The sequence below is a fragment of the Aptenodytes patagonicus genome, chromosome 1, assembly GCF_965638725.1.
Source record: "Aptenodytes patagonicus chromosome 1, bAptPat1.pri.cur, whole genome shotgun sequence".
Classification (NCBI taxonomy): Eukaryota; Metazoa; Chordata; class Aves; order Sphenisciformes; family Spheniscidae; genus Aptenodytes; species Aptenodytes patagonicus.
The window spans coordinates 223445975-223460888 of record NC_134949.1 but is presented as its reverse complement, the minus strand read 5'-3'; the positions used below and the strand labels follow the sequence as shown (position 1 = coordinate 223460888).

Here is a 14914-nt window from a genome sequence, read left to right as displayed (position 1 = left end):
GCTCTGGAACTGGCAGCGTTTGGTGTCAGAAATGTGTAGGAATAGTGCTGCAGTAGAAGAACTATACTTTAATGAATCAATGACAATCTCAGTTTCTGGAATGAAGGTTCAAAGGAAATGAAACTTGTTGTACCAATGAGAATATTCAGTATCAGAAGTGAGATGCAAAGAAAAGAAGCGGGGTTTTTAGGTATCCTCACTGTTTGGCCTCTTCAGCTAGTAGTCTCCTCTACCTTTACACAAGAAACGCCTCAAAATCTTTTGCTCTGTGCTGGTGAGAAGATATATGTAGCTGCTCGGCCTAAAGTAAATTGCCACATCGACTAATCTACCAACCCAGGGAGATAATGCATACATACTGATTGGTGTAACAAAAAGTTCTACCCTTTCCTTATAAACATCAACCCTCTGTATACACAGATGAATTAATTTTAAAAAAGTAAGTAAATTAAAAAAAATCTGGAGGTAAAACAAATACTTAGAGGAAAATTGTTTATTGTAGCAAATAAATACATATATTTATTGTCACACAGAAAGAAATTGTTCCTGACTGTCCACTGACCTATTTTCTGCCTAGTCATGTTCCCCTGGCTAAAGAAGATGCTTTGCTGTGAGGGAGGGAGCGCACATGGAGCAGGGCAGCAGGTAGGTAGATTCCATGGTTCATATCTAACCTTGAAATCCTCTGTGTGAGCCACATCAATGCAAAAGGGCCATGAGGAGTGCACAGCATCCCTCTCACCCTACAGTGAATTACATCTCATGGGAGAGTGAAGGGACACCACATTATTTCACCTTATTCTCTGGTGCTGCACCAGAGCAACCTTAGCAAGCCACATATTCTTTCTCCTAGACCTGCTTGTCCAGGATAAAGCTGTCACCTGCAAGCTCATTGCAATAACATCTCTCTTTCACAAAAATGCTCCCTGTCACTGCCCCGACTAAGTTAGCAATAATTTTAATAGGAAGTCAGGCAGTATAACATGAAAGGCAAAGAAGATTCTGAAGCTCTGTGAAGACATTTAATTTACTTCCCAGTTGCAGAGCTTGCAGTCTTGTTTATTTTTCAAAGAAATGATGCTACTCGATTGAATTTCACTGCAGGGTAGGTTGGATTCTAAGCCTAGAGAACTGTCACCTGCCCGTGTAATTGTGATAACAATGCCAAGGGAGACGCGGAGGTGAGAGGGGATAAAACAGGTTTCAGATATCTTGAAACATCAAATTTGACATTATGAGCCAAAAAAAAGAAAGGGGAAAAAAAATGCCCTGGAAACAAAGGAAACGTGGAAATGCTGGGTCTGGTATTCTCTTGCTTCTCCTCTTCCTTCCCCAGCTGAGGTTTCAAAGGACTGATTCCCTCTTACGGTACATCCTCACCTGCTGCGATTTCGATTTTTCTGCTTCATTTGTGTTTTATAAGGCTTTTACATTTCTAGCTCAAGTAATCCACACCTGGCAGCCAGGGATGTGAAAGTCTTGACAGCATCATGGAAACTCAGTCATTATTTCTGAGTTCTCTTTCACAGTTTCCTCTTCTGTAGGGCATCTAGTGTGATGCTGATACTGCTAATGCCACTTGGTGTTGTGCCAGATTTTGATTTTTTTTTTCTTTTTCTGAAGGCTGGGAGGTCTGTTTTAATTAAAGATCCATGCGTATAACCCTGGTTTGCTCTCATATCCCAGTGGAACTCTAACCTTCACATGCAGGTATAAGGATGCTGAATTAGGAAAAGGGTAACAGGCAGGCAGTCTTTTAAACAACTCCTTAAATCACTCCTGATTCTGGAAAGTCAGAGTGAAGTACAGTAATCACAGTATCCAACTGCATGTTTTTCTCCCCCCACTCCCCACTTTTTCTGTAAGAACTTTAAAAACCAAGCAATTTGCAACGGCAGATACCCCACATCTCCGTCAATGTACTGACAGAAAATACCTGCTCCAGCCAGCGGCAGCTCTAGAGGCTGGATCATTTTAAAAGGTGATGGTGAAGCGCAAAAGGTTTGGCGTTCAGGATCAGTTTGGGTTGCTTATTGAAATCATCAAGAGCTGCTGAGTTTGCCAAATTTGACAGTACATCACGTGAGCACATTTTCCCTTGAGATGTCTGTACTTTTGCTTCTAGGCCTGGCTTGAGATATCTATCCAGGTACTCGAATGGCTCTCACCACAATAATGTCAGTCTTTCTCACATTATTTCAAGCACATTTGACTTCAGGCTCAGCTGGAAATACTACAAAAACAGCTTTTTTGTGCACTATTTTTGAACTTCTGTTCTACAGAAACAGGGACCAAGTGGGAATAGTTTGGGGAGTAAATAAAGAAGAGAACAAGGTGGACCATTTCAGAAGCCTATGCCACATTTGGTCTGAATTTGGTTTGCCCTTTGAGAGCGAGCTTTATCTCACTGATTCATTCCTTTCTCTTACTGCTTCCTTTTTAAGAAGAAATCTTTCCAGTGCAGGGTGCCTTATAATCTAAAGCAATCAGATGGTTGAAAGCATAAGGTATAATGGGATTTCAAAAGCACTTGGGCATTGGTCTATGTATACTACCATTTAAGTTAATGGTAAAATCTCCTTTGACTTCACTGGGACCAGAATGAAGGCAACTTTTAGAAAATCCTGCTAATGTATTTCTGCTGTTCACAGGGATATACAGGGAACACTGTTTCTTTCCTTGAGAACGTGAGCAATGCTAAAAGCATGAAAGGGTCTATGAAATACAGTTCTTAAGGAATCATACATTGACCATCTGAAAAAACCCTCTGTTCTAAATCACTTGAAATGTGATCACAGGTTAGAAGTTAGCTGGGAAAAAAAAAATCAGTGAATGATTTTAAACAAAGAGTAGCTGTTGGGCTGAAGCCGCCTTCTTCCTTCTACAATGCAGCTTCTAAGCACAATAACACTTTAATCCCACACTTGTAACATCCATATGACAAGGCTGTGGAGATCTAGAAAGACACCTTGCAAATGTTTTTTTTCTTACTAGTTTTCGGTTTTTGCAGCTGGAATATTTTTAAACCTTAATTTCGCTCCAGTAAATGAAACTCTCATATCCCCAATTTGCCCAAGGGATTGCAAAGAATTTTTTTTTGTTCCTTCCCACTCTCATAAATTGTTACAAACTAATACAGGAAACAACAATTATTCAGCCTTCAGGGTTCAACTTCTGGAGCTGCACTAGCAAGCGGGAAGTTACTTCACATTCAGTACATTACAATTTCTGCTCTTGTAGCTCAGGGCAAGGCTAAAGCTGGCCTTGAGTTTCATTTTAAATTATGTTGTAAGTTGGTGTATTCTAGGGGAGAAAAAGCAAACCATTCTTGCATACACACACAGAGAGGACCTCAAATGTGATCTCATTTGGTCAAACAAATGCCATGAAACCTTAGCAATGTTATAACTTTGGGTGCATGAAAGATTAAGTTTCATTTTAGATAAAGTCTTTAGCAAATATATCCAGCCTGACAAATAAGGATGTACCGGCTGGAATGACTGATGTCTGAGGTTCAATTAGGTAGGTGCCTGGTGCTAGGGACACGCTCTCAAGTATGATGCCTGGTCTCCAGCCACTGCTACAGAAGGGCCTGAGCCTCCTCTAGGTTTTATGTCAGATCTGCCCCCCTCTAGAGATGCCCTCAGTTCCCTGGGGCATCTCAGGTGCCTCTAGATGCCTGTGCTCAGGCAACTGCATTGAGCTCTCAGTGGTCTTCGATCAGGGCCAGAGAAAAAGCAGAACTCATGGCTCCGTTTCTGCCTCTAGTGAACTCGCTGCACAAACTTGGTCAAATCATGTTCCTTTTCAGAGCCTCCAGCAAGCCCTCTAGAAACCAGTTTAACACAATTTATTTAACTCTTTTTCTGAGACTGTTGTAGCACTTAGATAAAGCAAGCAGTCACACATCTAATACACAGACCAGCCATTATTATCATTTAAAAAGTCAACATATGCCAGGAGTTACCGTACAGACTATGTCCTTCTCATCCCACCCGGCCCCCGTGCAGAAGTGGAGACTGGTCCAGTAATGCCTGAGCTGCTGATGTTGTTGGCTTCTGTTCTCTTTTGTGGTCAATTAAATGCACGCAAGTTCATACACTTTAATGCAGTATTTGGAAAATTAAGTCTTAAAAAAGTCTGTTGTTCAAGTACAGAAAAGATGCTCCTTTTGTTTGCCAAAACGGACGAGTCACTCCCACAACCTTATTTCTGTGCTTTAGCAGGGGAGCATTCATGGAAAGAAAAGTCTGCACAGAGCTGTTCTAGCAGCTCGGTAATACGACACAGGAATAAAACAAGCTGTGCTTACATTAGCCTGCAGTCTGGGGTGCATGGAAAGAGCTATATACAAAAGTGTAAAAACGAAAACCATATGCACTGTTTTACACATTTCTCCAGAAACCCTCAGATAGCACTATATGCCGTGTTATTAAGGCAGAATTCTGCTGTTCTGAAAAAAACCTGAACTGAAAATAAGGGACAGAAATAACAGAAAGAAAGAAAAAGGCTTTAACTTCAGTATTAAATAAACCTTTTCTTGACCCTAAAACTAAAGTAATTACCCCAATCAATAAACCTTTTGTACAAGCTCTGTCAGATCAAGAGAACTTGCCTGCCTGCAAACAGCACACTGACAAGCAAGTTCAGGGCTGCCAGCCCATGTAAGTACAGATGTAGGCAAAGGTTTTCAGAAAGACAAATCTACCTTCATTTTTCTACCACTTTAAAGCATGATCAAAACCAGACAAAATCTGGATCATTAAAGACATATAGATGTCTAACTGCTACTGAGATGAATACTTACTGGCATCTAAGCAATCTTTACAAACATGGCTTAATTTCTTTTGTACAACAATATAAATGAAAATATCTGTCTGCTTGTCTATTTTTCTCACCCAAATTATCCCTTGCAATCATAAGATCTAATGAAAGAGTGTACATATACAAACCAAAATAATAAAAAAAAAACAAGAAAAAGCTCAAGTGTAACATTAAATAAACTATTCCATCTCTGCTTTAAAGCTAAGCTAGCTTTACACACTGTAATTTTCTACTGCTAGCTTTTACTCACAGAGCATCAATGAAGAGATACACTCTGTACGGAAAGAGCAGCTGTGGAAGTTTTTACAGCCAAGTATCTGACCTTTACAGGCTTCCTATTATTTAATTATCTTTGAGATGTGTCCCTAATTTCCCCGTTATTAGAGATGCTTTATGTCTTCAAAAGAAAAATCCTGAAATAATAATTTTGCCTGCCATTATGGCTTGGGAAGCAGGGTTATTATGTAAGAATTGTTTCAGACACTTGCAGAGAGAAAAAAGGTCATCACAAATAACATGTAGATTTGAAACGACTGGTCTGACTTCAGGTTTCTTGGAAATGCTGCAGCTCCAGCAGAAGTGGGCAAAAAGCTGCAGGTAACATTTAGGGAACGGTGTGCCATAGGATCATGTACAAACATTACTGACCGAAGCTGAAGGGGATTTAAGAACCAGGAGCAATGCTTGATCTGTTAGCAGTTGTCCGAAAAGGCAGACAAGGAGATAAACTCCAACACTGGAACATGTTCATCTCCTTGGCTCACTTCACTGGGAAATGAGGCTGTTCATCAATTTTGGGGAAAACGGTGAAAAGATTGAGGGGGGACTGATAAAGCTACTGTTGACTTCCAGGCGCTAAAGTTTTAAGGGCCGTATCCCTTAAAACATCATCACTGTTTTACCAAGGATAGCAAACAAAAAACCTCCGGGCACGGGAAGTGAAAACTAATGTGAAAAGTTTCACCTCCCCACAGCCTTCCTTCCGTTTCCAGATCCAGGCTCAGGCTATGTTGGCTTTTTATTAAGCCCTATAAAGCAAACAGATTAGATTTACACATAGGCTGGATGAAAAAGTGAAATCTCACCAAGCACACTACTACACCTGCTTGGGGAGGGGAATTCTTGCAGCTCATAGAAAGCTCAGACAGAGGGAGTTCACCCCACATTTCTGGCTCTCCAGGTGATACCCTACCTATCAGGCTGGGCTGGACTTGGCTAGGATGGAGATGGCAATCTCCTGTCTTCTTGCCATCCTTCTGCATGGACTATTTCAACTCTCACAGAAGGACCTTAAGTCCTGTGGCCAACTGGATGTTTAGTGGAAGACACCTTGCAGTGCTGCAGCATAACCTGAACCTACTCTGTGGATAAGCGTAAGTTTTCAATCAAGCAGACCTGTCAACCTAACATCATTCATGAGACCAAATTCACAAGGAAAATAAAACTAACACAGCCTGGCAGGGACTCATAAATGCCCTTTTTGCCTCCTACTTGAATTGAGTGACTGTATCTTTTCTAAATACTACCTGACTGAGACCAACAAGCTTTATCACACTCAGAGAAGCTAGGTAAGAGCTGAAAGCAGGAAACAAAGCATCAAAAAAGAGGTGGCGGCAACAAGAGGGTAATGAAAAAAGGCACTGACCATCTGATAGAGTGTCTGTCAAGCGAGGGCTTGTAATGGGACACAAGAGCTGAAGGCAAAAAACTGTTTGCAGAGAATGCAAAGCTCTGCTGTTATTTTGCAGGAGAGAGATCAATAACATCAGAAATGAAATTGTGATTTTCCTCCCTGCCATGGTTCTCATACGTCGCTCTATTTCTTTTTCTGTGCAGAGCGAGAAGATAGTTGCGAGTCTGGGAAGGAACAGACTAGTAATTAATTATCTGTAGAGGGTTACCACAAGGTGGAAGTGCTCAGATGTCCCTCTGTGAAACAGGGGAAGGGCTAAGATGACCATACTCACGCAATAGGGGAGGACAACACTTGTAGTAACTGAGCACTTCCATGGAGCAGCTGGAGTCCCATCAACAGTTAAAGGGTCCTGGTTCAGCAAAGTACTTGCCTAACTTTCAGCCTCTTTTGCTGGATATAGGTTAAGGAGAAGTTCAGAAAAGGGTAGCTGGGACATTAAAACTACTTTTTCTCATTCAGAGTCCTGAAGATCTAATCTTACATGGGGGAGTTTTAAGTCAGGTAACTCAGGCATTAAGGAGCTAAAAGAAAGTGCAAGCCAGAACAGATCACACCCCATTTTACTCTGAACAGTCTCTTGACTCCTCAATATTTAGACTTTTCCAGACATTAGCAAAGCAAGTGTAAATAATGTGAATGGCCTTGACACTGTAAGTGGATGACACTTATGCATCCCTTCTGAATTGGAAGTTAATAGAGTTTAAGTTTGCTTACACATAGGCAGCAAAAGAAGGGAAGCAAATCTGAGTTACTCAGGCTTTTCCTTTTTCCTTTGCTAAGAACAAGCTAAACAGAAAGGCATTTTCACTCAGAGCTAAGGAAGAGTCATTCTTGTCACCTCTCACAGAAGGAGGGTTCCCAGTCCCATGCTTGCCTCTGTGCCCTGTAATTTCTTCTCTCCTCTCTAAGCTCAGTCCTACTGTGGAGTGCTCCTCTGTTGGTGTCCTTCTTGTGTGTGAACTGCTGTCCTAGGGACTGTATGGGGGTGGGTTATATTTTAGGCTATTGCAGGAAGGGAGCTTGCCTTTCGATGTATATTGCGAACTGCTGTATGTGCTGGCAGCCCCTTATAAATAACACCACCAGCTTGCTTTGCACTTTGATGGAGGAAAGTACTTATGGTAGTTTTCTTTATGGATAGTGGAGGGGGCAGGAGGAACAACGGTCCTTTTCTTAAACTTAAGCATTATCTCTTGCAGAAGATAAAAGTGAGATAAAACCTTGCATCCTATCATGGGTGATCTACATGTGTTTCCTGTTGCCTGTTGGGTGACATGCTGGTAAACAGAGATGCTCTCCTCTCACAGACAGCTGATTTTGCGTTTCCTTTTGATTTCTCAGTGGCCCTGCATAGCCAAGCTTGCCTGAGCTCAGCAGTAACAGCTGCTGGAAGACACTTTCTGACCCCGTAGATGCTGTTTTCAGGCTCTCAGATGTTCCTTGCTTCTACTGAGCAGATTTTTGGCCAACACCTCTGTCTCAGATGTGCTGATTCCAGCTGATTCCTCAGCCTACTACTTTGCTCCACTTATACAAGATTGCTCTGAATAAATAACCACTATCAGGCAGAGGTGAATCCACAAGGCGCTTTTCAGAGAAGTGTTTCTATTAGAAATTTCAGAAAGTGCCACCAATGTCATTTAGAAAAAAGGTTAATTTATTATTGAGAGACCTTGATTGCCCATTCCTTTATAAAATCTTGCATTGTAATTCAGAGGAATGGGATATAAAAATGCTATTAAAAGTAGAAAACTTTCCCAGAATAATCTTTTTTTTCCCTCCACCTGAATTGCCTGTATTATGCAGAAGTATAAGCTCTGACAGGCATTACGATGCTGTATTCTCCCTAGGTTTACGTGCAGTGGTATGTAACAGGCACACATTTTGACACCACCTAACTCTTCAGTGATGATGGTTCCACATCCTTTTAGAAAACAGGCTAAACTGCCATCTCCTGCCCTCAAAATCAGTGCTAATGTTCCTGACTGCATTTAGTTCTAGCTATATCGGATTCCAAAACTGTATGATGGACAGCCTTACAATTTGTGAAATTAACTGTGTGTTATCAAACTGGGAATACAGATGCTTTTTTCCATTTTTCTCCAGTTTTCACTAGAATAATGGAGGCCAAATCATTCCAGACAAGCACTGCACAGTAATTGCAGTTGATATTGTCTTACAGAGCCTGCAACGATTTTACTGCCTCTGAAAAGTTCGGTCTGTTGGAACATAGCAGATATACTTGGAGAATCAGCACCCTTTCCATTCAACATTTTTGTTGTTGCAGTAAAAGCTATGGTCCTTTACTCAGGTGAGTCCTTACTCACAGGGGAGGTTTGCCTGGGGAACGGCTGCACAGTTTGGCTTTATGAACTTATCATTATGATCACCATTATCAATTTTGTGCTTTCTACTATTATCCGTGATTATTAATTAATGCTTAATGCATTTTCCCAGCAGTTCTATCAGCCTCGCAGCATCTCTGGGGAAATGTCACTCTCCGTAGTTTTACATGGTGAGCAGCTGAAGCATGAGCCTGTGCTGGGTCAGAATTAGCACATCAATCAGAATTCAGGAGTTCCAGGCTGCTGGTCCTCTTCTCAGATCACCGGATCCTACTTCTTCCTGTATCACAGCTATACTTTTCAAACACACTCTCACTGTAAGCCCTATGCCTGTGCAATAATAAAAGGGAGGTTTTTCTACGTGCTCCTGCCACAGAAATCAAATTAAATGGCAGCTTGCCTCTGACAGTCAACACAACAACTCTGCAGGTTCCTCACCCCACACAGATAGATCTAAGGCTCCCATCACGTGTGACTTGATTTATTTGTTTGGCATTGCAATTTTACACCCTGGTTCATAAACACTGTGTCAGGTTGTTGTATCCTCTTTACTCTGGCACCGACAAAAATTGTAACACTAGAGTACTATAGTATTTATAGACTTAAAATGTAGCAACCATGTCTTGCCAGACCTCATGAATACACTAGAAAGGTTCTGAAGCATTACAGTACATTTACACAAAACACCTGCCTTGATTTTTTTTTACAAGCTGTTCAAATCTAGACTAAGAAGAAAGGTACCAACTTGTTAAGGCTATTACATTTTTTTATGGTATAAAAATGCTGCACTTCTCTGGCCAAATTCTAGCCAAGAAGCCACATCTTCCTATCTAAAATTTTTACTTATCTTGAGTGAGTTTCAAAGTGCATAGCTTGTACCTAAACAGTTTTTCCTGTATGCTATAGCTTTGTGTTGCTATACAGCTGCCGGTGGGCAAAGTGATTCCCACATATGGGGCAAAGCTCTCTCTTGCTGTATAGCACAAGAAAACTTCCTTGTACTGAATTCAAGGTCAACAGGGGATATATCATGGACTGTTCTGCTTATCACGTGGTCAAAATCGTATAGCAGAGTATAAACAAAAAAAATAGGATTGCCTTAAAGACAGTCTGACATGCTTCTCACCCACACCTTTCCCCTTACTGTTCAGAGGCAAATTAAGAATGTTTTGGTTCCCCCTGCCCCCCCCGTATGTTAGTGCCATGAAGCCAAGAGAAAAGTCTGGCTAGAACACTCAGCACCACTATAAAAACAAGAACAACTAGTGACTGTGCTTTAAAAGTGTTTTCTGCTGTGAGAGTCTTACCGATTTCCCTGTGATGGGGAATTTTAAACTGAAGAAATTCTTAGACAAAGAAAAAAGTCTCTTTCAGAAGAATACCTGGAGGTTCTTCTGGGCAGAAGGTGGTCGGTGTAAGTAAAAACTCAAACTGCTAAAGCAAACTAAATGAAAGTAAATCCGTATTCTATAGAGCAAGACTCCAATTGCATAAGCTAACACGCAACTATTTCTAGTGTTGCTTAACTGTGAACAGGATTGAACATGTGCGTTTCCAGGTTATAAATTTAACACAGAGTATTGCAGAAGTGTTTCCACTTCTGCATTAGATATACTTTTGCGCTAAAACGGAATATTGGGATCTTAATGACTTTGCTTTAATAACACCTAAACTTTTAATTAACCTGCCAAGACAAATTACAGCCCATAGCTCTTAGGTAACTATTGCAGACAGCTGAGACTCAACACCAATGCCTCTTCTGGGAGAGGGATTAATGGCAGCTTTGGAATGAGTCTGCTTTTTTCAGCAAAGAAAAAAAGTCTGTTAAACAATCACTGTGGCTAGAAGAAAGCCGAGTGCTAGTTTTATGGAGCAATCTTTAAATTACAACCAAATGAATTTGGGTATATGAACGGTTTCAGCAGGTCAGTCAAGTTTAAAATTAAATATTATTGAATCAGAAACAGATTCTGATATTTACAGGGTGGAGGAAGAATACCCAGTGTGCTAGGCTGACAGGCAGCCCACAGGCAGCATCCTTTCCTCGTTGGACAGCAACAAATCAGTGCCTTTGCGCTGAACTGGCAGGGCACTTTACTGCCAGAGAAAATTAGAGACCTGTTTAGTTGATTTGTTCTTCTTAAGAAATCTCAGCTTCTTTCTGCTAGCAAGGAGAAACAGAGATTCCTGTTATTGTGGCTCCTAGTGCCAAGCCTTGCAGTGCTCTTTATTGGAGTTTTAATGCAGTACTCTGTCTGAACTCCAGCTTGAGTAGTTTTGATGGTGCTCAAAGGCAGGACTGTCTGTCACACAAAACTGTTGCATGGTGCTGCTGTGTGCTCTTCAATCATTCCTATACCTCTGCTCCAGAAAGAGAAAAAAACCAACCAAACAACCAAAAAACCTAAATAAAAAGAAGTTCAAAGGAAAAAAATGAAGCAGGGAATTTCAAGCTTGTAATCCATCTTTGGCACTGGGTAGAATCTTGTTACGGATATAGTGACTAAAGAGGTCTACAAAATACTTATGAGATATTTAGGGCCTAACAGTATTCAGCCTGTTGCTAAATACATTCCCTACAAGCATCCTCTCTGAAACCACACAAAGCTACCATGCAATTTGAGTATGTGTGTTAATACCTGGCCTCGAGGCATATTTAGGAGTTTAGGAATAATACAGGAAATCCTTACCAATAGCAGTAGTAAGAAAAGAAACCACTTCCGATTCCTTGCCATCATTGTAGAAGGCTAAATGCCATATTCCTGAATCTAAATACTGGATAAACCCTGTCTCATGACTGGACAAGGGCACAAAAGCTCTGTGCTGCCGCTGGGGTCCTTCTAAGCTTCTCGCCTCCTGTGTCAGTAGACGTCTTCCATCAAGGAGCTCGACAAAGTCAAACTGAAACATAAAAAAGAGTGATGTTTGTGTGCATTTCAGGCTTCCTCAAGCTTAGTCTCTTCTCTGGGTCTGTCTTATGAGGAAGACAGACATACTTCATATCAAGTATTAGAAACGTAGATCTACAGGAGCATCATAAACAGGATTTTCTCTGGTAACTCAAGTATGTTCCTGGACTACCTGCAAGTAACCATTTTGGAAATAGCTAGTATATGAAAGTATTTTTCTGTAATTACATGAATCAAGAAATCATCTTTATTTAGAATGTGATTTGGGGCATATTGACCCTACTGATGTGTTCTCATTCTGTAGAAACATAGGCAGGGAAACATGAGGTCCAGGGACCATGCCTAAATTGCACTGTGAGTATGATGATAAGTTTATTTGTTAGCTTATTTGTTTCTTGTCTAACAAGGCAAATAGAAAAATGTATCCAGCCTAACCAGGTTGTTTGCCAGAATTGCTATGGGTCACCAAGAAAAAGATAAGAGGTATTTGTAAATTCTGGTAGAGGTCTTGCAGAAGTATTTTGCTTAGTCAGCAAGGGTTTTATCTTAAAGCAATAGCAAAAGTGGTTAAAAGATTGTAGAAGATGAAGATGGAAAAGAGATAAAGTAATATACAGAAGTCCCATTTAGGGCATCGCTTTTGGAAGTTTTCCTCAAAAGGACATATTAATTTTTTGCCAGGGTAACTTCAGCTGAACAACTGCTTTGATTTTGCTACTAGTATTGCAACTACCTTTAGTTCCCTATTTAAATAACTTTCCACTGACTTTCGGCAATAATTGTATTTTGTCTGTAATATATTAATGGGACAAGTCAGATACAAGCCTAGCAGACATCACAAATGTTGTGAACCTTATCTAATCTGACTTTTATCATGTGTTTAGGCGAACAGGTCATCTTGCGAGCAGAATCCAGCAGTTAGGGCACAGCTTAGCTTTTCTATTCCCTGACTTCCCTTGGTTTTGCCTCTCTCATCCAGTTGGTCAAATAAGCTTGTAGTTTTTGGCAGAAAGGAGGAAAACAGGCAGAACGAAACACCACCACTTATTTTTGTACCAGTAAATGTTGCTGCACTGAATGGTTGCTGAGCATTGGCTGAGTGTGGCAACAATATTTAGGCTTAACCCTTTTGACTTTACTGTAGCAAAATTTGGGCGCTTCTGTTATATTATTAAGTTGTCTGGTATGGTCTTCAAAGTCAACCAAGATAAGGACTCAATGATGTGCTCTTTCCTCTGCAGTCATTGCTAAGTTAAAAAAAATTAAAAGTGTTTCTTTCCAACAACCTTTTGAGAAATAAGCTATATATGACATAGCTTGCACATGAAATGACAAAATTTGTCCCTAGAGTATTTTAATTACTGTATTTTTAATTATGTATTTACATGAAATAAGTTTTGAGCCTTGCTTTAATTTTTTTGCTATATTTCAGTATATAGATCACTCAAATTTGGTGCTGAAGTGTCTTTTGAGAACAGAAAAGCTGGCACATCTGTGAAGGGCATTCCCTTTGGGTGTCTATCCAAGTTAGCTTTGTCAGAGACAGAGTTTCTGTTTTGAAAAAAATATAATGTAAATACAAAATACAAAAATATACAATATAAAAATATACAATATAAAAATATATAATAAAAACGTAAGTTTGTTTTGAAAAAAAATAATGATTTAGTGATTTTAATTTTAAGAGGATACTAGTGAGAGGTTGGTTTGAATGACACTCTGCGAGCCAGATATCTGTAGCCACTCTGAGGATGAGCTATTGCCTAGGCTGATTCCTCATCAGGTCTCAGTGTGGCCATGACTGACGCAGCTGAGAAGGGCAGTGACAGAGGACATCACAGTGCTGTCTGGTTGCTGGGACTGTCTCGATTGAGTTGAGTTTGACTGAGGAACACATTGGCCAGGTGTACTGAAGAAGCTGAAACCAGTAAGAGCAAGAACTATTTCCATTTCTGTTTTGGAGTATGACAGGACAGATGATTGACTAGATTTTTAAAAGGTACAGGTAGCTGCAGACACCATAGGCAAAGTTCATCTCATCAAGTGCTGACATCTCCGTGGCAGCTTGAATTAGTTTTCTAGAACCACTGGATAGCAGTCAAAGAAAGAGACACTTCTAGAATGCAATCTGCCTCATCCTAAAGTTGACATCTAAGTAACGTCCCGTGGATTGTGCCTTACGAGCATCCATTTCTTGCTACATACTAGATTTAGATGCTTAAAGCTTAGTGGGATGAAAACAGTTTCAAGGCACCCAGCTACGGTGAGCTGCTGTTGTTACAGTCCAACCTGGGTTATGCTTACTTGGGGCTTCCTGCCAAAAGTAAGTTTATTTTAATAAATATTTGCAAGATGCTGCTGTGGATGTTGATGACTTTGCAAAGTTATTAGTTACTAGTAGTAAATATCAGTTGAACCACAAATGGATTGTGCTTTATTGCATTTTAATACATTCAGAGATTTTTAATAGGCAGAGTTATTGCAAGCACGGAATTCGTAGGTGAAATACCATGTTAATAAATTCAAATTGTACAAATGGAAAAATGCCTCACACAAGCTGTGATGGCCAATCCCTAAAATTTATGATTTAACAAAATTTGCCCTAGGTTAAAAAGAGTTTAAAAAATTATTTGATCTAGGAAGATTAAATCTAATAGACCACAGTAAAATTGTGTCACTTTTATTATGATTTGTTGAGAAGAATGAGAAGAAATGCCTTTAGTTAACAGTAAACTAGTTTAGGCTTCTGCAGGCTCTATTTCGAAGACTACAGAAATTTGGAGCTTGCATTTTGTTCCTACTTATTAGTGTCCATGGTTGTTGGCAACCTCGACTAGAAGACAGATCACCACAGGCAGAGAAAGTTTCCCAAAGAGAATCTGGAATAGTTTGTTGTTTGAGCATGGATAAATGTGACACTTTTAACATTTTACCAAATTCAGGAATATATGCTAAGGATCTACAGCCTTGGGATCAATTCAAAGATCTTGAAAGAGAATAGACTATGTTAAGGCCCACACTACAGCAGATGGATTATCTAAACAGAAGAAATATCTAATTATCTAACACAAAAGAAAACCTGATTATCAGCTAGAATTTTACTACTACTGCCATCAACTAGATATAGGCTGGGGAAAAAA

The 14914-nt window shown here is 40.1% G+C and overlaps 1 protein-coding gene across 7 annotated transcripts in view; it reads right to left on the bottom strand.

Annotated features, from left to right (window-relative positions):
• The window catches only part of TENM4 (teneurin transmembrane protein 4), a 624775-nt gene that overhangs the window by 172856 nt on the left and 437005 nt on the right, over positions 1-14914 (bottom strand). For all 7 annotated transcript variants that reach the window (XM_076328426.1, XM_076328432.1, XM_076328425.1 and 4 more), the window contains one exon: positions 11556-11766. In XM_076328426.1, the coding sequence (XP_076184541.1) occupies positions 11556-11766 (211 nt within the window). The remainder of the gene's footprint in view (positions 1-11555; positions 11767-14914) is intronic.